The 24,591-nt window shown below is 36.9% G+C and overlaps 1 protein-coding gene across 1 annotated transcript in view; it reads right to left on the bottom strand.

Annotated features, from left to right (window-relative positions):
- The window catches only part of EMB2763 (ribonuclease II family protein), a 34,409-nt gene extending 12,931 nt beyond the window's left edge, over positions 1 to 21,478 (bottom strand). Inside the window, exons 1-13 of the mRNA XM_088951702.1 lie at positions 21,274 to 21,478; positions 21,041 to 21,178; positions 20,303 to 20,460; positions 20,151 to 20,206; positions 18,426 to 18,548; positions 10,793 to 10,923; positions 10,421 to 10,661; positions 9,813 to 9,969; positions 7,778 to 8,018; positions 7,417 to 7,573; positions 7,201 to 7,269; positions 6,158 to 6,283; positions 6,019 to 6,071 (exon numbers count right to left, since the gene is read on the bottom strand). Of these exons, the coding sequence (XP_088807828.1) occupies positions 6,019 to 6,071; positions 6,158 to 6,283; positions 7,201 to 7,269; positions 7,417 to 7,573; positions 7,778 to 8,018; positions 9,813 to 9,969; positions 10,421 to 10,661; positions 10,793 to 10,923; positions 18,426 to 18,548; positions 20,151 to 20,206; positions 20,303 to 20,460; positions 21,041 to 21,178; positions 21,274 to 21,327 (1,704 nt within the window). The 5' untranslated portion in view covers positions 21,328 to 21,478. The remainder of the gene's footprint in view (positions 1 to 6,018; positions 6,072 to 6,157; positions 6,284 to 7,200; positions 7,270 to 7,416; positions 7,574 to 7,777; positions 8,019 to 9,812; positions 9,970 to 10,420; positions 10,662 to 10,792; positions 10,924 to 18,425; positions 18,549 to 20,150; positions 20,207 to 20,302; positions 20,461 to 21,040; positions 21,179 to 21,273) is intronic.
- Positions 21,479 to 24,591: the final 3,113 nt, after the last annotated feature.

The raw sequence follows: 24,591 nt of genomic DNA, 5'->3' as shown, positions 1-24,591 counted from the left end.
ATTGCCTTCCAAACCACTCTCTAGGAAACTGTTTTAAAACATATAGATCTCTCTTTAACTTGCACTTCTTTCCCATTATATCATAACTAGGGGGTCCATCAAAACTTCTTGTAAGTCTCTATTTAGGAAAGCATTTCTTACATCAAGGTAATATTGCTCCCATAAGTAGTTTGCTGCTAATGATATTAGTATTCTTATAGTGTTTATCTTGGCAACAGGAGCAAAAGTCTCTTTACAATCTATGACTTCTTTCGGTGTAAACCTCCCGGCCACCAATCTAGCTTTGTACCTCTCAATAGAGCTATCTGTTTTGTGCTTTATGGTATACACCCATTTACATCGTAGAGAACTCTTTCCCTTTAGTAGGTCAACTAGCTCCCATATCTAGGCCTTTAACAGAGTTTTCATTTCTTCATCCACAACTTCTCTCCAATTAGGATCAGCTATATTCTCAAGTATCTAAAAGGACAACAAATAGAAGAAGCAAAAGCAAAAGATCTATAGGTAGGAGCCAGATAAGAATAAGATATACTAGGCCAAGGATGAACAGTTCTAGAATGAACAGGTTTACAAATATACAAGAATGAACAGGCTTACAAATAGCAATTGGAACATCCAAGTTAGAGCAGGGAACCAAGGAATTAGAACTAGTGTTTTAAAAGGCACGGGAGGCATACACCTAGAGGTGTGCCTCCAAGCAAGACACCCCTAAAATGCCTAGAGGTGTATGCCAAAAGCATTGATACCTCTGAGGCATACGCCTAATACGCTTCTTTCATGAGGCATACATCTCATGTGCCTCACGCACCTCATACAAAAAGACAAAAAAAAAATAGAGAGAGAGAGAGAGAAAAGAAAGGAAAGGAAAGGAAGGCAAGTAAATGAAAGGAAAGGAAAAGAAAGAAAGAAAGAAAGAAAGAAAGAGAAGAAAAAAAAAAAGATGAAAGAAAGAAAAGAAAGGGGAAGGGAAAGAAAGAGAATAAAAGAGAAGGGGAAAGAAAGTTTAGGTCGGGGGCTCCGCCCACAGATCACCTTGGCTAGGGGGCTCTCACTCACTTTACTCACTCACCTCCACTTCGACAAGACCCCCCACCCTTCAGCTAATATTATGTATCTTCATTCTTCTTAATTTTAAGGATTTTTATTTTTTTGATAAATTTTAAGGATTTTTATTAAAAATAAAGAAAAATGAGATGCTCCTTCCCCCCTCCTCCCACCTCATCCCCCTCTTAAGGAGCCTTTTGCCTCCTTGTGTTTGGGAGGCTTATGCCTCTTACGTTCTGAACTACACCTCACGCCTCCAGATGGTGGAACTGAAGGGTGTATAATTGATCCTAGTCATCCATTCAAGTGCCCTTCTACTTTCTTTAATAAACTTGTAGTTCTTTACCATCTGTAGCAAGAGCAAGAGGATCACAAGAACTAGAAGGATCAAAGGAAGAACGTGAAAAATCTAGATGAACAAAGGAATTCTCTTCAATCCTAATAATCTCTCCCCGAGGAGAATTTTGAGGAGGCTCAAAATAACACTAGGACCAAGGTTCAAATTTTCGTAACGTGTCGGACCGTATCAGCCGATACATATCATTCTGGTATAAGTCCAATACATAGAACACATAGAAATCATCTGTAGCATTCCTTTTCGTATGTATCGGTCTGTATCGGACCCTGTATTGGACTGTTTCGGGTTTGTATCGGGTGATACGGTTCCGAAACCGATATAACCTAATACAAGTCCCCTTCTCTCTCATTAATTTCATTAAACTACATTTAGGGCCAAATTACCTCTCATTAATTTTATATTTACTCCTACAGTTAAGTGCAATTTCTCTCTCATTAATTAGTTAATTACTCATGTAATTAATGCATAATTTTTAATTTGAATTTCAATTTTAGCGCCCAATTGGAATTCTCTTCTCATTAATTTTGTTAATTAATAACCCTCTTTCTCATTAAATTCGTTTTGTTAATATAAAACTATAAACTTAGCAATAGCAATATTCAAACCTTGGACATTAGGCTTCAACAACTAGAGATTCACCACTAATCCACGCCCATTTGCTTGTTATAGGTTTATGCATTTTTATTTTTAAATAAAGTTTCTCTTTTTCTTAGTGTATGCTTATCAATAAATGTTAGAATTAATTATTAAAATTTATGTATTAATAAATATAAAGATAAATTATATTGATTGTTTTAAAACTAATATATATCAATATACATTTTAGTTTTTTTTGTTTTTTCACATTTTAGTTATTCCATCATTTGTGAATAGTTACTAAGCGTGTCTCGATATCTTGAATTTTATATAGACAATTAAATTACTGTTTTTCTTTTTACTTTTAAATAACTTATTTACAATCATATAAAACTTGTAACTATCGTTATTAATATATTTTTAGGATTTATTTGAGTTTTTTAGCATTTTTATGCGTATCTTGATTTTTCATCCGTATCTATACGTATCCAATGTGTATCCCGATACGTCTCTTAAAATTATCTTTTTGATACACCTTACGTTTCCGATACTTTAAACCTTGACTAGGACTCAAAAAAAGGTGACATCTTTAGTGACAAACTTACTACCAGTTCAAGGATAAAAGTAAACTTTCTAGGTAGAGTAGACAAGGAAGACACCACAAATGGCTTTAGGTTACAACTTGGAGTATCTATAGTCCTTGTTACCAAGAACTCATGGTGGTAAATAGATTACTCGCAAAAAAAAAAATGTCAAATCCAATGTCCTAGTAAAGAGTTAGTCAAACTATTGGCCCTTGTAGGTATCTAGGTATCCCCCGAATGAGTGGTTTAGGTTGGATGGCAAAGTCCTAATTTCACTTCTCTAACTAGAAAACTGAACATCCAAAGCACCTCTTCCCCCAAATCCATCAATTTAATGACGACTTGACAATCCCCCTCCACTTGTATGTTCCTCCATCCTTCCATGCCAATGTCCCCCAAACCTTGTATTAAAGCTAGAGGCTCTACCCTTAAATGGTTTCCATAACCAGCGGGTTCCCTATTGTCACTAATCAATCTCCCAGGTTACCAAGGCGACATCCACCAAAGTTTAATTTTATCCATCCATCTTATGTTCTCCATGATACCTATCTTTGTCTTCTATTTGCATATAGCTACCATTTTCCATCCCCTAAAAAGATAATCCATAGAAATCCCTTTAACTTCACATGTCAATAACCAAATTTCCATTCTCACTTTGATGAGCTCAATTGACCTATAGATTTCTAATTTCTTATTTTCAAAAATTCTAGCACTACTCGCCCCAAATACTCCATGGAATGGCTACCCTAGTATGGTGCAATTATAGTTTTTTCCTTCTTGTGTAGCAAGGAAATGCATTGAAAACAGCTCTTAGCTCACCTGTAGTAGGTTTCTAAGAAGCCCCAGAAAGGAAAAGGAAGTGGTTCCATGCCCAGGATACAAAATTGCAAAGACAAGAATTCTTTCCCCACTTTTGAGGCATAACAGACATGAGGAGACTGGCACCAAGTCTACCTTCTCTATTGAAACCTCTCACAAGTGTTGATAATCTAAAATGCGACCTCCCAAGAAATAACTTAACCTTAGGAGGAGAGGGCAGTGATTTAAAAGGCAAACCTCAAGCGTGCCTAGGCGCACATGCGAGGTGTATTTTAGGGTATGAACCTCGCTTAGGTCCTAGGCATGGCCCTTTCAAAAGGTGCACGCCTAGTACACCTAGGTGTGTGCCTGATGTGCCTTGCGCCTCAACCCAGGCATGCGCCTTTTAAAAATTTGACGCATTTTTTCCTTTTTTGAACCTAGCAGCTAGGCCAGGAGCTCCACCCCTGGACCCCCATGCCACACCCCTCAAGGCAAACCCAAACAAGTCCATTTTAGGGTCTTAAATTCTTAATTCTCATATAAAAAATAATGATTTTATAATTTTAATTGCTTTTTAAGAAGATATTTTATTATGATGAATGAATGAATGAACAACATTAGCAAATAGGGGGTTCTACTCTGCTCTGGTTCGCTTGCTCACCAAAGCCTCGAGAACCCCCTATTTGAAGATATTTTATTAGAATCAGGAATGTAATATGTTTTACATCACATTAGCTACTTGAAGTAATGCAATTGAGGAAAAAAAGAGATTGTGGGTTTTACATGCTTGAAAATGTTTTATATGTTTGATTTTATTTTTAAAATCTCATTTGAATATGCTTTAAATGTTATGTTTATGTATTCTAATTTTTGATAATAGGTTTTTCAAATTTTAAGTTTTTATTTTTTATTAATATTATGTTTAATATTTTTATTTTTTTTGGCATTTTTTTAATCTTTTTGGCTTTTTTTTGAATTTTCTGACATTTTTTTACTTTTTTAGCATTTGTTTTTGTATGTTTGTGCCTTGCTTCAAAAAGGTGTGCGCCTAGGGTGCAAATTGGCCCCTACGCCTTGTGCTTTTAAAACACTGGGAGAGGGAAAATTCCAAATAACTCCTACAGGAAAAGGTTTGTGTTAAGGGATTGAAAGGTGGACAAAGAAGTTTCACAATGATACATACGGGGACCAAATTCATTTGTCAATGCCAAAAGGTTTGAAGCCTCCATAGATTCATTATCTCAATACTCTTCTTAATCCCAAATCCCATGCCACCCCTCCCATGGAAATCATCTAGGTGATGTAGGACTAACCCAATTCCAAGCCTTAGAGAATGCGGACTAGCCTTCTTGATAAAAAAATTATGATTGTTGATGAATGCAGTGACTTCTTGAAGAAATAAGAAAGGAAATAGAAAGATAAAGAAGAGATAATAATACTAGCAATCACTCAAGGGGTACCTAGAATCACTCTATGGTATGAGAATCACTGACTATAATTAGCATAAGCTTAAGAAAACTCAATAAACTTCATTGATCTTTGTGTAAAACGTCCATACATATTTATAGACTCTAAACTCATAATAATTCCAGGAGTCAATCTATTAGACTCAGAATAATTCCAGGAGTCAAACTATTAGACTCATAATAATCCTAGTAGGACTATTTATCAAAAAAATTCCTAGGACTCAAACTGAACTACCATTATCCCATTTCAATTCAAAGAAAACTCAATAACTTCAATCCTATTTATTCAATGACTTTGAAACCTTAAACATAAACAAACTATAAATAAAGTATACCCTATAATTGGACCCCCAAAGAAAATTGCAATATGACAATAATACCCCTGGTGTCCAATTCAGTCCAAACCCCAAGTACCATCATTATGCCATATCGGGACCTATTGTAACACCTTTCTAGAATAAGTCTTTAAGGGTGCTGACTGATTCCTATCAATGGGGCAGTTCACAAATTGGTTTGTTTTCCTTATTTGACAAGGCAAAAATCCTAGGGAATAACAACCTTAAAGGTACATTTCACCACCATCTTCCAAAAATTTTCACCCCATTCCAAGGGCTCCTAATAGTAGCTCCCCTACATATTAACAATTACCAAATCCCCTAGTTCCCCAAGAATACAGCCTCCCAATACCTAGACCACCTTCTTCTTTGGCTCTGCAAACTTTCCCTAATTTAATTAGATAATCTTTCTTTTTCTTTGTTTCCATCAGGACCTAAAAAGAGAAAAAGAAATAGAAGGGAGATTAAAAAAGAGATTTGATGAGAGCAACCTCACCCCCATTGATATGTAATTCTTTTTTCAATGTTGCTAGTTTTTTAGAAAATGTCTCCACAACCTTATCCCAAAATAACCCCTCTCTAGAATTCCCCCTAGAGGTAAGCCCAAGTATTTGAGTGGCCAATCCTTGATGCCATATGCTTTCTATTCATCCCTGGAATATATGTGAAGTGCTTTCTCTATTGATAAGAAAAGCAAGAACCTTTTTACTTGAACAAGTTATACAAACATATGATTTACCAAAAAAACATTTTAACATACATAATAATGCAGGTGTTGGCTACTGCTCAAAAAGAAAAACTACAACTACGACATCTAGTTTAGATAATCCTCAATTAAATAAAGAAACATATACCCAAATAACAGAAAAGGCTAGCCTCTCAACATCAGATCGAAGAGAACATATATCTGCAAGAAGAATGTTATATTACAAGGTTTGAAGCCAAAAAATAAAAAAAATAAAAAAAGATCTTACCAAAGCAAAGAAAAAATACCTTCTGTTAGGGGTTTTGGTAGCATATCAATTCGACGCTCAACAAGATAAACAGATGTACCCCTCTGTGAAGCTTCATCATCAAGTGGGGTACCAGGGTGAACAAAATTCGTTACATCAGCAATATCTAATTACATTTTGTTAAATATTAACAATAGAATTTCATGTGTAAACAATCAAGAATGTCAAAAGAATCTTGCACAAATGGTTGAATCCCATGGCAATGAAAGACTAGTCTTGCTACACATTTTTCTAGTGTCAACTTTGGTCAAAAGTTGCAAATAGAGGACTAGTAAACAAAGGTGGCATTTGGCAAGTCTTTCCGCCTGGGCTTCTAGGCTTCGACAAGCTCGAAAGATTGAAAATCAGTCTTTTTCCATTTGATAACCAAAAGCTGAAAAGATGAGAAGACGTGTGCAGAAAGACTCAAAAAGACCGAAAACGCCGAATTCAAGAAGCTTCAAATGAAGCTTTCTGGTCTTCCTGCGTGATAGATCAATAGCCTCTAAACACATTTTTAAAAGCCCGGTAAACCGAGCAGCTTACCAAACAGTCCTTGTCTTTAAAGACAATACCCCAAAAGCTCGATATGTCTTTTGGCCATCTGAGCTATTAGAAGATCTTTCTAAAAAGACTTGCCAAACAGCACCAAAATTAAAGAGTATTGTACCTATAATGTAATTGCAGTAAATAAAGCAGCAATGTGCAGTTCATGGCTATAAAGCTATAATCAGTAGCCGCATAAGAGCTCTCAACTGGAATAAACACTAGAGAAATGCATATACATACATGCATAAGTATGTATACATGCACGCATGTATATGCATATATGTACATGCATGCATGTGCATAAACATAGTTATGGGTAAAACAAAACTATCTGCCTCTCCAAAACTATCAGCCGTTCTTCCAATAGTTGTAGTATTGACAAACTCTAACTTCACCAGAATATCAACCCAACTAAGGTTTTCATGGAAAATCTCAATCAGGTTCCATCAAAATACCAACTTTAATGGAGATGAAAATCAACTGTTTGGAGGATACGAACTCCCACTTCAAAGTTCCCATTTGAAAGAGCTGTACAGTGCAATGCATCATCAATATCCTTGCATCCTAAACCAACCAGAGGCATCATGGTAACCATTATTAACTTATAGCATGAAAAGCATTAAGAGTATACAAAATATACTAATATAGCAAGCATGTCATATGCAAGAATAATATAAACAAATAGAATCAAAATATGTGTAGCACACTTACCTGGAGGATCAACACTAAAAGCACGCAAATGTCGCAAATCCTGTCTGTTAGGATTTGCCAGATCTTCTGAGGACAATGACCATGGTAAGGGTGGCAAGCAAGCCAACACTTGAGCAGAAAATGGTCTAGAGTCTATGTCATTTTCAATTAAAACCACCTGAAGCATAAATAGAGATTAGTTGCAGTAAAAACTATCAAATTTCTAATGATTTATCAATCATCTTTTCTAGGGACAGGCTAGTTTAGGAAAGAAAACATATTCTAAATATGAATAGAAATTAATTCAATTTGAAAGCCCTCAAAAGGTATTGACATTTGTTTATCAGGAAATGGTGAAGAAACTAAAACAATCAATACTTGCCTCGCTTTCAGTATCTCTGTCACCAATTTCCCCAATGGTCCTTACATAGTGACCAGAAGGATATCGCGATAAACAATCCCAAGAATCAACAGCCACAATGATTCTCTTGTCCAAAAGATTCCCAAGCTGTCGTGTTTGAATTCGAATCTTAGGAATTCTGCGATCTTTGGACACAAATAAAGCATGTGCAACACCACCATTAGCTGCAGGCATAGGCATTGGCTCCAAAGACCCACAATAACTGCATGAAATTATCTCAGTTTAAATAAGGAATGACAAACTCGGTTGCAGAATCAATCACTAGTAAGTAGTAAATCATATCAGCAGAAAGGTATACATTACATTCTAATACAAAATACAAAATAATCAAGGATTTTCAAGTCCAAAACATGGTAGAAATTAACATGGTTAGGAAGCATATATAACACATACAGGCACTCACACAAGCCAACACAATTTAGAAAAATATCAGCTTAAGGGTCTGCTTGGTTCACGGTCAGGATCAGAATCAGAAACCCCAGGAATCAGAATCACCTATTCCCGATGCATGTTTGGAAGAACCTCTGTTCGGCTGCTGTCACAGTGGCAGTGGGAGACTTGAAAGAGAGCAGATTCCAGGCTCTGTTCAGCTGGACAGAGATTTGGAAGAAGAGGGGAAGAAAGAAGAAAGGAGAGAGGAGGAAGAAGAGGATCTGCTAATACTGACCGCCAGTGGTATTAGCAGCAGTGGCAGTGACAAAGGGGAGGAGGAAGAGGAAGAGGAAGAGAAAGAAGGGGTGGAAGAAGAGAGAAGAGGGGAAAAAGAAGAGGAAGAAAAGGAAGAAGAGAGGATAAACAGAGGAAGGACGACCGGCCAGCAACCGATTTTAACTCGACGGAGATGGTGGTCGGTGGCAGCTAACCTTAAAGCACAACCTACCATGTCTTCATAAAAAGAAAAATGCTCACATTAACACTACACTTTTGATTGGCCATGCTTGAACAACAAAGCAACATTACTTTGTAACACCCACTTATACCCAAAAAAGTATATAATCAGCAAATATGATATTTCTGCTGAACATTTTGATAACATCATAAATACTTCCCAGTACATAATACAAGAAATTTGAAAATAAACGGCATCCATAACTTTTAACTCTAAGCATTTGCAGTAGAAAAAGAAAATGGCAAAACGAGCATGAGCTATGAAAAATAAAGTACACAATATTCACTTTTGCAGTAGAAACCCAGTAAGAAATCAATAACAGTAACCCCTGGTACAGTAATCCCCTAGCCAAAAGTAGGTCCATGATATTCATTTTTTGGGTAGAAACCCAGTAACCCCTGGTACAGTAATTCCCTAGCCAAGAATTTGGCTAGGGAATTAGCTTATTTTCAGGCTTATTGGAGCGAGATATTCACTCTTGTAACCAAAGACATGATCTATCTAATAAAGTGCAGAATCAAATACTAAAAACCATCCCCTCCATCTCTCAATCAAACCAATCACTACCTGAAAATTCCCTTCAACATGCACTCTGTCATAACTGCAGAGAATGTCAATGGCACCCCTTTGCCTATCCACAGCACTAACCCAAAAGCAATGTCTTAGAAAGATCCACTACAGCAGAACATTATCCATTAGGGATCAGGTTTTTTGGAGGATAACACCTGTAATAGTGTAATATCTTAAAGTCTTCAGATAGAAAGGAGTACCAAGGCACTTTTCTTTGCTAGTTTATCTAGGGTTTCAAAGCCATTAAGATTGACGGTTATTAGAGTTGAGAGGGACCTTGTCCCCAAAATATTTGCTTCAATAGGAATCACACAAGGGCATACAATAGAAATTTCTGGTAAAACAACCACCAAAATAAAGTACATTAGACAGTCCATTTTGGGAAAGGTGACTTACCCATGAAAGGTGATATTACATTAAGGCATATAACTTAATGGAAACAAAAAAAAAAAATGCATGTCAGAATCACAACTTATGTACTTTATCAATCTGTCATGTATGTATTTCATTAGACACCAACAATTCAAGTAAACTTACGAGTGCCAGTTTCGCTTGATAACACCAACAACACGCCCACATGGACGACATGAAATGGGATTCACATCTCCTGCAGAACTTTGTACTACATTTGCATTTCTGGGAGCATCATCAGCACTACTTGGGACCAAGTGTACATCTTCTTCTTCCTCATCCTCTGAAAGAAAAGGGGGAAAAGTTTATCCAAAGGAGAATAGAGGGGAAGAAGACATTCTATATATTACGTCAGACAAAACATACACAGATTAAGCAGGTAATACAGCTCTGCAAACCTAAATCACGCTTACAAAAGGATACTTCCCCTATACTTCATCCATTTACAACCCTAACTCCACTATGTGGTACTAGTTGCCCCACTTTTAAGAAGAAAGGTCAATCTTAGAAGAAAATACACAACAGTAGAGCCATTCTCCCTTCAAACTATCAAGACCAACTAAACCATTTTTTCTACAAAAGAAAGAGGAAACTCTCTATAATGCTGGCTTTAAGGGTTGTCTTCATAACATACAAAAGTATTTATTTACACATATGAACATATATGAGTGTGTCTACACACATGCGTACAGATAATTTAATTCCAAGTAAAATCTCTAGATACAGTAACATACCATCATCTGCTATAGATAGAGACTTCCCCTCTTGCCATTGATCACGGGTAAAGAGCTCCACTGCCACTATATCACCATCAAATGCCCTATTCATGTTACCCCGACCATAAATAATTATTTCATCACCAATACTCTCACTTCCAACATATGCTTCAAATGGATTATAACGATTAACACGAAGTTTTCCTTGATGGTAGATTCCACAATGCAAACCAGAAGTAATTTCTGACATGGGCTTGTGCTGTAAAACAGAGTGAAGAACCAAGAAGAATTTGTAAAGCCATCTAATAATTACAAAACAACTCATTGTTAACCAAACATGGGAACTTCATACTCTTGTTAAAATGGACATAAACATGAAGCCAAAAATACCTCACTATAAATGACCTTTCTTTTCGAAGGCCTCAGATCCTCAACTTCCTCCATTCCCACATCTTCAGAGGTAGGATGCACAAGCAGGTCAAGCAAATTTGGCTGACCAAGTGATTTTACATATGATTCAACTGAAAGAAGAAAAGTGCATCATAAGTGAACCTTAAACGCTAGTAAACATTTTTATAGTAAAATAAATATTTATTAAAAATAAAAAAGACGGCACAAGAAAGGTGACATGAAGTCACCCGAGAGAAGAAATAAACACCCTTCACCCAACTCCAAATTGTCAAATCTCACACCACAAGAACCACTCCGAAAAACATAATTACTGTTGGAAAACGTGGGGTTACTGGTGTAGATACATTTTTTGGTAGTTAGCATCTATATTTGGTAGTTGTGTAAAAATAGAATGCATCTATATTTGGTAGTTGTGTAAAAATAGAATGCATCTATATTTGGTAGTTGTGTAAAAATAGAATTGTGTGAATATGTATTCCTAGGATTGTGGAAAAGTATAATCCCTTAAATATGGGGATTAAAATAGTTAGTCCCTTCATTATAGGAATTGATTTAGGAAGATGTTTTCTATTTATTGCAGCAGCTTACTGTATAAATATGTCGACTGGCAATGGAATGAAAGCAGATCAGTTTTTTACCATTGCAAAACATGGTATCAAAGCTCTAGGTTTGCCAACCTTGAGAATTTTTTTTGGCCTTCATTGCCAGTTTTTTTCGTGTTTTTCTGGCCTTCAGTGCTGATCTGTAACCAGCAGTGTTTTTTTTCCCCCTTCTTTATTCTCCTTTCCCGCTAGCCTTATTCTTCCTCCATTGACAATGTCCGACGTGACTGCAACAAGTGCTCCCGTCCAAACCGATGAAGGAGCAATGAACTTTCATCCTCACACCAGTGATTTGCAGAATACTCAGGCAACATATAGACTGAATGGCCAGAACTATTTGAAGTGGTCACAACCATTGCGTACCTATTTGAAGGGAAAAGGAAAAATTAGTCACCTTCTTGGAACAAGGCCAAAATTGGGCGAGCCAAATTTTGATGCTTGGGACGAAGAGGACTCCATGATTATGTCTTGGTTGTGGAGTTCAATGACACCCGAGATTAGCGATACTTGTATGTTTCTTCCCTCTGCAAGAGCTATTTGGGACGCTGTTCGACAAACCTATTCCAAAGCCCATGACGCTGCTCGTGTCTATGAGGTCAAAGTGAAGACAGTGGCGGCCAAACAAGGGAGCAGAAGTGTTACAGAGTATGCAAATCTGCTGCAAAATTTGTGGCATCAGCTTGATCATTATCGGGTTCTTGAGACGAAGTGCCCCGATGACGTTGTGATCTTGAAGAATTTTATTGAAAGAGATAGGGTGTATGATTTTTTTGTCGGACTGAATGCTGAATTTGATCAGGTCCGAATACAAATTCTCAGCAAAGAAGAAGTACCTCCATTGAATGAAGTTATAGCCCTTGTCAAAGCTGAGGAAAGCTGTCGTAGAATCATGCTTGAACCTAAAGATCCCGAAGGTTCTGGTATGGTGGCAAGGGAAGGAAATTACAGTGGTTCAAAGGGTGAGAACAATCACAACTTGGCTCGTGACACAACCACCCGTGACTCTAACGATAACCTCTGGTGCACCTATTGCAAGAAGCCCAGACACACAAAAGATCGCTGCTGGAAACTTCATGGGAAACCTCCCACATCCAGCAAGGAATGGGGCAATCAAGGAGTTTCAAAAGCAGTTCAACGGGACCATAATGTCTCCACAATCCCGTAGCAAGAACACTCAAGTCAAGGGCCATTTAATGATGAAGAAATTGAAAGGCTAAGGAGTTTCCTGAGATCCTTGAAACTAGGAAGTGGTTCTACCTCTCTTGCTCTCTCAGGTGAGTCTTTATCTCTAGGATTACATGTCTCGGCTAGTGTTTTTCCATGGATTCTTGATTCTAGAGCTACTGACCACATGGCACCCTCTTCACTACATTTTCTCACCTATACACCCTGTCCTAGTAGTAGAAAAATTTCTGTTGCTGATGGTTCTTTCACCACAGTGGCAGAAATTGGGAATATTCAGATTACTCCATCCCTATTGCTTAAAAATGTGCTTCATGTTCCCAAGTTATCCACTAGCCTTATCTTTCTATACATAAACTCACTCAGGATGTGAATTACAATGTTGTGTTCTTTCCTTCTTATTGTGTACTTCAGGACCAGGTTTCGGGGAAGAAGATTGGACTTGATAAGGAAAGGGATGGACTCTACTACCTTGAAGCAACCAGCAAACCATCTCACAATGTTATGCATGTCACACCCGAGTCATTCTTATCTACCTCCAATAAAGATTTAATTTGGCGTCATCACTTTCGTTTCGGTCATCCTTCATTTCCTGTTTTAAAAACAATGCTTCCTTCCTTGTTTAAAGGGATTGATGTTGAAACCTTTCATTGTGATGTTTGTGAATTTTCTAAACACAAAAGGGTTATTTTCCCAATCAGCAATAAAAGATCTTCAACTCTTTTTTATTTGATTCATTCAGATATATGGGGTCCTTCTCGAAGTCCCAACATTACTGGTTCTAGATGGTTCGTCACCTTTGTTGACGATTGCACTAGGGTCACATGGATTTTTCTTCTTAAGTCTAAATCTGATGTGGGCACCATTCTTAACAACTTCCATAACATGGTCCAAACTCAGTTTGGTGTGAAAATTAAAAGGTTTCGATCTGATAATGCTACAGATTATTTTAATCAAAATGTGTCCCCATTTTTTTAGAAAGAAGGCATTGTGCATGAATCTTCCTGTGTTAACACTCCCCAACAAAATGGGGTAGCTGAGAGGAAAAATGACCATCTTTTGCAAACCACCCGAGCCTTTCTCTTTCAAAACGAGGTCCCAAAACAATATTGGGGGGAAGCTGTCCTTACTGCTGCATACACCATAAATAGACTAACATCTAAAGTTCTTGACAACCGAAGCCCAATACAAATCCTCTCTCAAATCTACCCTGATATTCGAACCTCAAATAATCTCACACCAAGAATTTTTTGTTGCACTGCCTTTGTTTATGTCTATAATAAGGGAAAATTAGATCCACGAGCAATCAGGTGTGTCTTCTTGGGATATTCCCCAACTCAGAATGGTTATAAATGTTATCATCCAGCCACCAAAAAATTCTACACCTCCATCGATGTCACATTTGAGGAGGGCCAATCCTTTTTCACTCAACCTTATCTTCAGGGGGAGCCCTCACTAATGGAAGATAAGGCCTCGGATCTACCCTCCCTAGATGTATTACCCTCCTCACAATCATCCAACCGTCAAGAATCACATCCTTCTAAGTCACATTCCTCTGAGCCCCACATTTCCGAGCCTCAACAAGAGTCAAACAACCCGACCATTGAACCAAATCCAGACACTGTTAACCCCACCAATGATGTGAATGATGATGTGAGATATATGCAGGTTTACTCTAGGAAAAGAAATCCAAGTCCTCAACTTGTGCAAGTCCAAGATTCAATTCCTAATCCTCGAATTGAGGAATGTTCAGAATCTGAACCTGTACCTTCACAGTCTGAGTATGAGTATTACCTACCTATTGCCCTGAGAAAAGGAACCAGAGAATGTACCAAATGTCCATTGTACCCTTTAGCTAAATCTGTGTCGTTCCAAAGATTCTCTAAATCCCATAAAAGTTTTCTAGCCAGCCTTAACACCATTCCAATTCCTAATACTCTAGCTGAGGCACTTTCTAATTAGGAGTGGAGAAAAGCCATGAGAATGGAAATGGAGGCACTAGAAAAGAACAACACGTGGGAAGTTGTGGATCTACCGAGAAACAAGAAAGTTGTAGGTTGTAAATGGGTGTTCGCAATTAAGTACAAATCTGATGAGTCATTAGAAAGGTACAAAGCACGATTGGTAGCCAAGGGATATACATGAAGGGATAGGAAATCCATCACATGGACGCCCAAAGATTGCGGAATAAGGGGGCGAATTTCAAAAATTTTTCTCTCCCTTTAACTAGGAATCGAATTCCCCATTTAGACAATCATATTTTTAAGGATCATTCTTGAACCATAAATTGAACCAGATTTGAACCAAAAGGAATAAGGAGAGATAATACCTGATACAGAGAAGTAGTATCACCCAATGGAGGTGTTCACGCCCAAGGAATGATCCAAAATCTGCTCCCAGTGAAGATGGCGCAGTGCAGGGTGGAGCAGAATCAGAAGTGTTCTTCCAAAAGAACTTGACCCTTCTCAAGAATCAGTTGGACGGCTTGTGAATACAACTATCAAGATCCAATATTGATTTCTCCCAAGAACTGGAGATCGAACTGCTGTAGGCGGCGGCTATAGGAAGGAGGCGACAAGAAAGTATTTGCAGGGTGCAGAATTCTCTCTTCTGGTAATCTCAGCTCTGCAGACAAGAGTGTGTAGCTTGCATTTCTAAAGGCTGCCGCCCCCTTCTCCTTTTATAATCTTAAAGGGATCAGCTCCTAATCCCATTAGGAGTTGCTAACCCAAATCAGATTTGGATTAGAAGTCCCTTTAAGATAAGGGATAACCCTTATCTTATCTGCAGATTATATCAAACATCTCCTAATCTAATTAAGAGATTTCCATATCTAAATCTCATTTAGATCTTGGACTCTCTAAGTGGATAGGGTCTGGGCCCAATCCTATTAGTTGATCCATCTCAGAATTCGCCCTTTAAGTGACTAATCAAATTAGCCCAGTTCGAAATGGGCTTAAGGCACATTTAAGGTTATGTATTCATTTAGCCTTCCAAACTACTGCCCAGTTGGGCTTCCTTGTATGGCGTGGGACCCTAACATTGATCTACACATCAGCCACATGGGTTCGGCCCAGCCTTTGTTACAAGGCCTAGCCGAATACACTGTTATGGACAGTGCACCCCTGAAACCCATCAGATGGGCTCTATGGGCCCAACACTTACCCTAAGTGGTCCTTGGGCCAAGCCACCTTGTAACACCCAGGGACTGTGGGCAGATGCAAGATTAGCCCATCAGGTATTATCCTCGATGGTCTTACACTTAACCTCTCAGCCCATAATGATCATGCACTGCCCGACAAGAGAGGACCTCTCCCTCGGCTGCAAGGAAAAGTGTTGCACTCTCTCTTGTATGGATCCCGAGAATTAAAACCTTTTGCAAATCATTTCGAAACCACAATTTATATACTTTTATATCTCATATAAAATATATTTTGCAAAACAAATCTTAACGATTGAAATCGGCTGCCGGCAGCCTTGGTTTCCATCAGTGAGAGTGCATCCCCGATCATTACCTTTGTCCGACAAAGGGGTTGATCCTGTCACTATGATCACCCACTCAAATGAACTCTCAGACTGTCCCAACATACCCAGGTTTTGACCCCCGCTAAGGATCTCACTGATTGGTACATCAAAGACACCCCAATCCGACACCTAGTGCAGTATCATGATCGAGTCTAGGGGTCGGGTGTAACTTTCCAATTTTGCCCATCAATCTCTAAGGTCCAGGGCAATATTGGAAATCTGGTCCAGTTCAAAGATTCAATTAATTCTACACTGTATGTGCCTAGGGTCTCACCCCGGTAGCTGAGACAAGCCACCCCAACCGACTTGGTGGCGCCACAGTGTCAGCCTTGTCAGGATAGGTCTCCCTAGACCGACCCACTGGCTGTGAACATTCTAAACTAACACGAGTCTCATTAAGTGTCCAGTTTAAGGGTATTACACAGAAACATACCAAGGGAACATGAATCAAATATGCATTTTTATTCATTTACAATAAACTCATAAAGTACATCATTTTGATTGAAGCTAAGGGCATACAAAACTGTCTAACAATACACAGACTTATGGGGTAGATTATCAGTAGACTTTTGCCCCAATAGCTAAAATGAATACAGTAAGGGTGTTGTTGTCTTTGGCTGATAACTATAATTGGGATTTTCAACAGTTTGATGTAAAGAATGTGTTTCTCCATGGTGATCTAGAAGATGAGATATACATGGACATTCCACCGGGTTTTGGAGAAGGCATTAAGGGGAACAAAGTTTGTAGGTTGAAGAAAGCACTATACGGTCTCAAACAGTCTCCGAGGGCATGGTTTGGAAGATTTACTAAGATGATTCTTAGTACAGGTTACAAGCAAAGTCAAGGTGACCACACATTGTTTATCAAACACACAGCCTCAGGGGGAGTTACTGCTCTATTAGTCTATGTGGACGATATAATCATTACTAGGAATGATAGAGAATGAAGCATTGAAAAGCTGCCTTGCCAGAGAATTTGAGATAAAAGACTTGGGGAGACTAAAGTATTTTCTCGGATATCTCTCAACAAAAGTATGTTGTTGATCTTTTGAGTGAAACAGGAAATATGGCATGTAAACCAGCTTCCACGCCTATAGATCCCAATCATAAACTTGGAGAAGCCAGCGAGAATGCAAGTGTAGACAAGGAGATGTTCCAAAGACTGGTTGGAAAACTCATTTATCTTGCACATACACAACCGGATATTGCATATACTATAAGTGTAATAAGCCAGTTTATGCATAATCCTAAAGAATTTCATCTACAGGCTGCTCATCGAATTCTGCACTATTTGAAAGCCAATCCAGGGAAAGGAATTTTATTCAGAATGAATGGGGGACTGGCTCTTGAAGCATATATAGATGTCAATTATGCAGGATCTCCAGTAGATAAACGGTCCACTTCTGGTTACTGTACCTTCTTGGAAGGAAACTTAGTCACTTGGAGGAGTAAGAAGCAAAATGTAGTGGCTCAATCAAGTGCAAAGGCAGAGTTTAGGGCTATGGCACAAGAAGTGTGTGAATTACTCTGGTTGAAGATAATTTTAGAAAACTTGAAGATTCCACGAGAAGAGCCTATGAATCTATATTGTGACAACAAGTCAGCCATCAATATTGCTCACAATCCTGTTCAACATGACAGGACGAAGCACATCAAAATTGATCGACACTTTATAAAAGAGAAACTGGACAGCAAGTTGATTTGCACTCCCTATATATCTACAAAAGGACAACTGGTTGATGTACTTACTAAAGGGCTCAATAGTACAGACTTTCGTAGAATTATAGCCAAGCTGGGAATGGAGGATCTCTATTCACCAGCTTGAGGGGGAGTGTTGGAAAACGTGGGGTTACTGGTGTAGATACATTTTTTGGTAGTCAGCATCTATATTTGGTAGTTGTGTAAAAATAGAATGCATCTATATTTGGTAGTTGTGTAAAAATAGAATTGTGTGAATATGTATCCCTGGGATTATGAAAAAGTATAATCCCATAAATATGGGGATCAAAATAGTTAGTCCCTTAATTATAGGAATTGATTTAGGAAGATGTTTTCTATTTATTGCAACAGCTTACTATATAAATATGCCGATTGGCAATGGAATGAAAGCAGATCAGTTTTTTACCATTGCAAAACAATTACCAAACCAAAAGAAATGCTAGTTAGTCCACTAATGATCAATAGATTAGAAAGCAACAGAAATTGGTTGCCACAAGAACCTAACATCTATCAGAGTTATTGACCAACTGCTTAAACAAACTAAACAGAGGAGGAAAGATTAATAATATGATTTGGAAGTACCTGTCTCTGCAGAAATGCCTTCTTCAGTGGCCTTTCTTTTATTTTCTTTGTCATTGGTAATAAGTAATACCCGTATACTGCCACCAAGATGATTTTGGTACCACTGAGTTGCTACCCGAATTGCTGAGTCACATTTTGAATGTTAGAAATTGGAAACATGTAAAATAGCTCACAAGCACCACAGTGAGGTTTAAAAGCTAAGGAAAAACAAATAAATTAATGTCCTCAATTGGCATTAAACAGAATGAAAATGACAAAACAGGACTCATGTAGCCAACCCTATATAGTTGGGACAAGGCTAGGAGGATGCTGATTATGAATTGGCTGAACATAAGGGGCCATTGCTTGGTGTGATGGTAAAGATCTTGGGCTGATGAGCATGAGAACATGGGTTTGAGTCTGAGAAATATGTTTTTGTACAAAACAGTGCAAAAGGTTAGGTCCATATCCACTCCACCCTCCCAAGACCCATATATCAGGGACTAGCATAGGGTAATGATCCCATAGTATGACCGTAGCTTACACAACCTACTTTCCAGAGTTACCTAATCCAAAACCCCATTTTTGTCCCAAATTCTGAGAACAGGATCTATACTAATTTAAAAAATAAAAGGAATCAAAGCATGTACATCAAACTTAATCATTCATCTCATTTATTAAAAAAAAGAAAAAGGAAAAATCCTTAACCATCTCTCTCCCTAACAAAAAAGAGCCTCAAGCAGAACTGCAACGTCACAAAGGACAAAAGCAAAAAAAAAGGGAATAAAATTTGTATAGGATTGTAAATGAGAGCAAGTAGCCCCAATAGACAATAAACATTGGATACATAAATGGTCATCTACCACACCAGTAAGAATTAGAAATAAATAAAGTATACTGAGATTACCAGAAAATTTAGAAAAGAGAGAAGTGTGGCTGCATGCATGATGGCCACTTACTGCTCTAGTAAGAAGTGACCTGATGCAAGTTGATGGTTCTAAAAGAACCAAGGAAAGGTTAAAAAGTACATGGGTTTAGGTAGTAAGAAATTATTTAAGGACTCACAATATGATAAAGAATATGACCCTCGATAGAGCTGAATGAAAAAACATGATTCATATAGCTAACCCCATGTAGTTGGAATGAGGCTTTGTTGAGTTGAGTTGTTATCTGAGCCTAAAGCACCTGCATCTCATCAGGCAATCATAACTACGCTGGAACTTCCCTTCCCCAATTAGATACATTGAAAATACCAGACCGCCAAAAAAACAAGAATGATGACAATTGAAAATGATTATGAAATTACCCATCACAAAATAATTATTAACTTGTGTGTATTCTATTCCATTGTTCTTTCTCTGTATGATAACAATCTAGTATATGTTAGGTTCTGTTTACGTTTACCGAGTAAACGTTTATTGACAGTGCCACATAGGCACCCCATCAGCAAATGCCTCATTAATTGCATTTGTGTGTATCGAAGTTTGCAAAAGCAAACCTTGGTTTCTGGTGCGCCTCTCCCGTTTCAGGAAGCTTCATTTTGGAGCTTCCTGAAACGGGTAGGCATTTATTGGCATTTTGCTGATGTGGTGCCTAATGGTGCCTATGTATCATAAACGTCCTCATTAAATGTGTTTCTCGGTTTTGCAGTCACAAGTACAAAACGTTTACTGAATAAACGTAAACGAAACCAAACACCCTCCTAGTCAACTAAGTAGATTCAGAAAAGCAAAGCAAACAAAATACCTCTATCATTCCGATCATTTGGACTTTCCCCAACCATGGCCTTAACATAGGTGTCCCTATAAAAGATCAACATCATCAACAACAACAGCAACAAAAATAGAACTATAATTCTTCAGATATTACTCCTCATTAGAATATAAGAATGAACTTACTTGTGGTATTCATTTGAAAACACAAAAAAATTCCGCAGAGAATTGCTGCAAAGGGCACGAATTCTGTTATAAACCGAAAGATTCTTGTTTTTCACCTCTTCCAGAACCACAGATAGCACAACAACATCATCGATAGCCGGATTCTCAAGCAAGTCGATCTGAAAACAAGTTAGGTCCGATTAAAAAGGCAGAATAAAACCAGATATTTGAACAAAAAAAAAGTAATACTATTTTGGATCAGCCTCTATAAAGTAAATCTCTGCACTCTGCTTCAGATACTCCGAGAGGGAGATTACTTTTTTTGAAGGGGGGAGAGAGAGAGAGAGAGAGGGAGAGAGAGAGAGAGAAAGAGATTACTAATTAGTAGAGAGAGATTACTAATTCTGAATTTGGAATGGTATCATGTAGAGAGTACCTCCAGAACAACCAAAAAATCAATAGTAATTTCAGACAACACAAAAGCTCTTGTTTCAATCTTTCAGCTTTGTTACTAGAGATATAATGTGTTTTCTTTTTTTTATGAATACTAGAGATAAAATGTTTTTCATGAAATTCCTTGTTCTTTTAGTTAATTCTCTGTTTTTTTTTTTCTACTGAGGGCCTTCAAGAAATACTTTTTACATTTGCATTGTTCCTTTCTATTACATATGCACCACAAAGAACATCCAAAACGAATCCTAAAAGCAGAAACTTGACGGCAAAAACGCCACTTCGAAACAGAGTGAAGTCTGAACAAACCTGATTGAGAACAACATTGGTATCGACAACGAGGATCGTAGAAGCAGATGAACTAAGACGAGCAGCTGAAGAATCGCAGACCTTGCAGATTGAAGCTCCACAGTAGATATCGTCTCTGAGATAATGCTCTCTTACGACCTGAAACAACGAGGAAAACCCTAATTGGTTCAAAGCGAAGGCGAGGAAAAGAAAGGGCTAGGGTTTCGAAAATGAAGACTGAACGTCGAGCTGACCTTTAGTACTCTGCCTTGTTTTGTCTTCCTAACAAACGACTTGCTCTGCAACATCTTTCGCTGCTTTGCCGCGCGTTAGAGCAACCGTTCTCTCTCTTTCCCGTAACGAGCACTTCACTTTTAGCTATTTATACTTCTAGTTCCCAAAAAGGGTCCTTTTCGAATTTTGAGATAGACTGGGGTTTGCCGAAGTTGCTTCAGTTGTGGCTCTTGCGAGTTGTGATGTGAGGGTGCCAGTTTGAACGGGCCGAACTCCAACCTGGACCCGAGGACCGATCCAGTCCTCAATTTTACACGGGCAAAACGCTTGGATTTCTTATCCTCGGACTGGGCCTGGGTGTTAAAAATCGGGCTTCTTCATTGTTTGGACTGGGCCGGGTCTAAACCTTAAATAATTTGAGCCCAGACTGAACAACCGAACCTAACAATGGTTTTAAATTTTTAATTGTTTCAGTTCATTCTGATGGTGTACCTAGTATATACTTACCCATACGTTAATAATATATACTGTATCTTTGGGTTCAACCCTAATTTATCAACAACCTTAGAGTCCTAGACACTTTTAAAATTCTTCGCTCATTTTGACTCATTGGCTTTTAGTACTGTTGTGTCACTTTCTTTCTTTTATTGCCATTCCTTATTCTTTCTTGCAAACATTGGAAGCTATTGTTCTTTTCTTTGACGTGGTGTAGTTATTAAACCTGGTATCCCTTCTTGCTTTTATTAGTAGAATAGTGATCTCTTTCAAACCTACAAAGATTGATCACTTTCTAATCCACCCAAGTGTACAACACTTTGTATGATTTCATATGTTTTATATTACTAGTAAATTTGTACATGCTTGACAGGTGATAATTTTTTACGATAATGATATTGAATAATATACTTCCAAATTTTTAATATTTCTATATCTATAAAAAAAAAAACTATTCTTATTTGCCATATTTTTTGTTTAATGTGATGAAAATATGGGATTAGAGATAGCCCAAATGTTTTCTACAATTTTTTTGTATTTTTTATATTTTTGTGTGTTTTCATCTTTTTAATTTTTATTATTATTTATTTATGATGTCAAGGGATGGTGCTTTCACTCAAAAGGTTGAATTGTTGATTCACCGCCAAATAGGAAAACAACTCCATTTTTTGTTTGGTTTTAAATTTGTATTTTATTTCTACCATCAATAAAAAGAATTATTCTTTGTCACACTTATTTTTCTTTAATATGATTAATTAAAATATTATAGATATGCCCAAATGTATTTTACATAATTATATATTTTTGTATATTTTTTGTGTTTTTATCTTCTCTTACTTGTATTATTTAATTTTTATTTCGTAGGTTCACACATTTAACCTAAAAGGTTGAATTGTTTATCTACCACCAAACAGGGGAACAATTTTACTTTTGTGTTAATTTTGATTTTTGGGTTTTATTTCCATCACCAATAAGAAATTACAAACGATTATTGTTTATCATGTTTAATATTTAACATGATTAAAAAAAATATTAGAGATGTGTTAAAATGTTTTCTACAAAGTTTTTATATTTTTTATTTTTTTTTTATTATTTAATTAGGAGATCAATAATTCACACATATGACTCGAAAAAGGTTGAACTTTGACCTGCTACCAAGATAACAATTTCATTTGGGCTGGTTTTAAATTTGATATTTTATTTCCAAAATCAATAAAAATAATTATTATTTATCACACTTATTTTTCTTTAATACGATTAATATAAAATATTATATAAGGTATAAATGTTTTTAACAAAATTATTGTATTATTACATGATTTTTTGTTTTTTTTATTTTTTCATTTTTATTTAATTATAATATCAAGTTGACACATTTGACTCAAAATGGTTATATTTTTTAGCCTCCACCACAAAACTAATATTTATTTTGGATTGTTTTAAATTTATATTTCATTCCTACATCAATAAAGAATAACTACTATTTATTACACTTATTTTTCTTTAATATGATTAATATAAAGCACTAGATATGTGCCCAATTTTTCTATATTTTTATTTATTTCTATTTAAAAGTTGACTACTTTATTCTAACATCACCGATTAACCCATTTTACCCATATGGTTAAATTACTTACTTGCCACAACACCACCAAAATGGAAGAAAGACTATGTTTTTTGGTCAATTTTAAAAAGCATGTATTTTATATGGTTAAATGCATTGGGTATAATAAATCTAATTGATAGAATTTAGTGGTAAAAAATAATAGCTTAAATATAAGATTCAATGAAAGAATTGGGGTTAATACCCTAAATATAAGACTTAATGAGAAGATTTGATAAGGAGAAATGTATCGTTCAAATTATATTTGTGCCCTCATAATTAGAGAGGGACCAAATTTGAAAGTAGGGGGCTAGTCAATAATAGAATTCTATTAATGATAATGGAAGTTAATATCTATTCTAGTCAAGAATATAGCTTAATGGGAGGAATTTAAATGAGGAAAAAAGTGATTATTCAAATTACATTTCTATCCTTACAATTAGAGGATGACCAGATTCAAAAATTAAGGTATTTCAACCAAACAAAAGTTTCACACATTTAATAGTGATATAGATTACCCATTGAGATTTTATTATCTCCAACAACACTACTAAGTATCTCCAAATTTGGGAGTTTGGTTTAAGCTTCAAATAACATTTCATCACCTTGTTCACCTTTTGACAATTTTGAATGCTAAATGCTCCACCTCTTGTATAATGTGCCCACATCTTACCCCACCAACACTTGAGCAATTGAGATCTAATTGCTTGAGTTCTCAACCTTAACCAGATTTTCTACATTATATCTATGCCCAAAGAATGAGTTAGCATAATGAGTAATAGTAATTGGTCTTTGAAGGCACCTTGAACTAGGACTAGGGGTAGAATTAGGGTTTCAGCCATGAATTAGGGTTTATTAGGTGCAAAGTGCACCTATATAGGGAGCGGTTGGAAATAGAGTACATTAGAAAGAAAGATGTATATAACTAACAAGCCCATTCCTAGTGTGACAAATTTTAGCTTGAGTTGGGCTTAGGTTGGGTAGATTAGGCTTTTTTTAATCCCATGTTATTACACCTCAAGTGTTTTGTCAAAATTGAACATGACATTAAGCTCCTAAGGCTAGCAAGTCACTAGTTAAACGGTCTAATTATCTAAACTCTGACCCTTACATGTTTCAATAAAGGTAAATGCTATTGTAAAGCAACTTCACGACCCATGAATTTGCTAAAGGGCAAATTTCTTAAACTACCCTACTGTTTAGCCAATTGCCAAACTATATCTTTACTGTTTAACTATTA

Source organism: Nelumbo lutea, chromosome 6, assembly GCF_056320005.1.
Source record: "Nelumbo lutea isolate HS-2025 chromosome 6, American lotus-T2T, whole genome shotgun sequence".
NCBI lineage: Eukaryota > Viridiplantae > Streptophyta > Magnoliopsida > Proteales > Nelumbonaceae > Nelumbo > Nelumbo lutea.
Note: the sequence above shows the minus strand (reverse complement) of the source record. Positions and strands in the feature narration are given on the sequence as shown.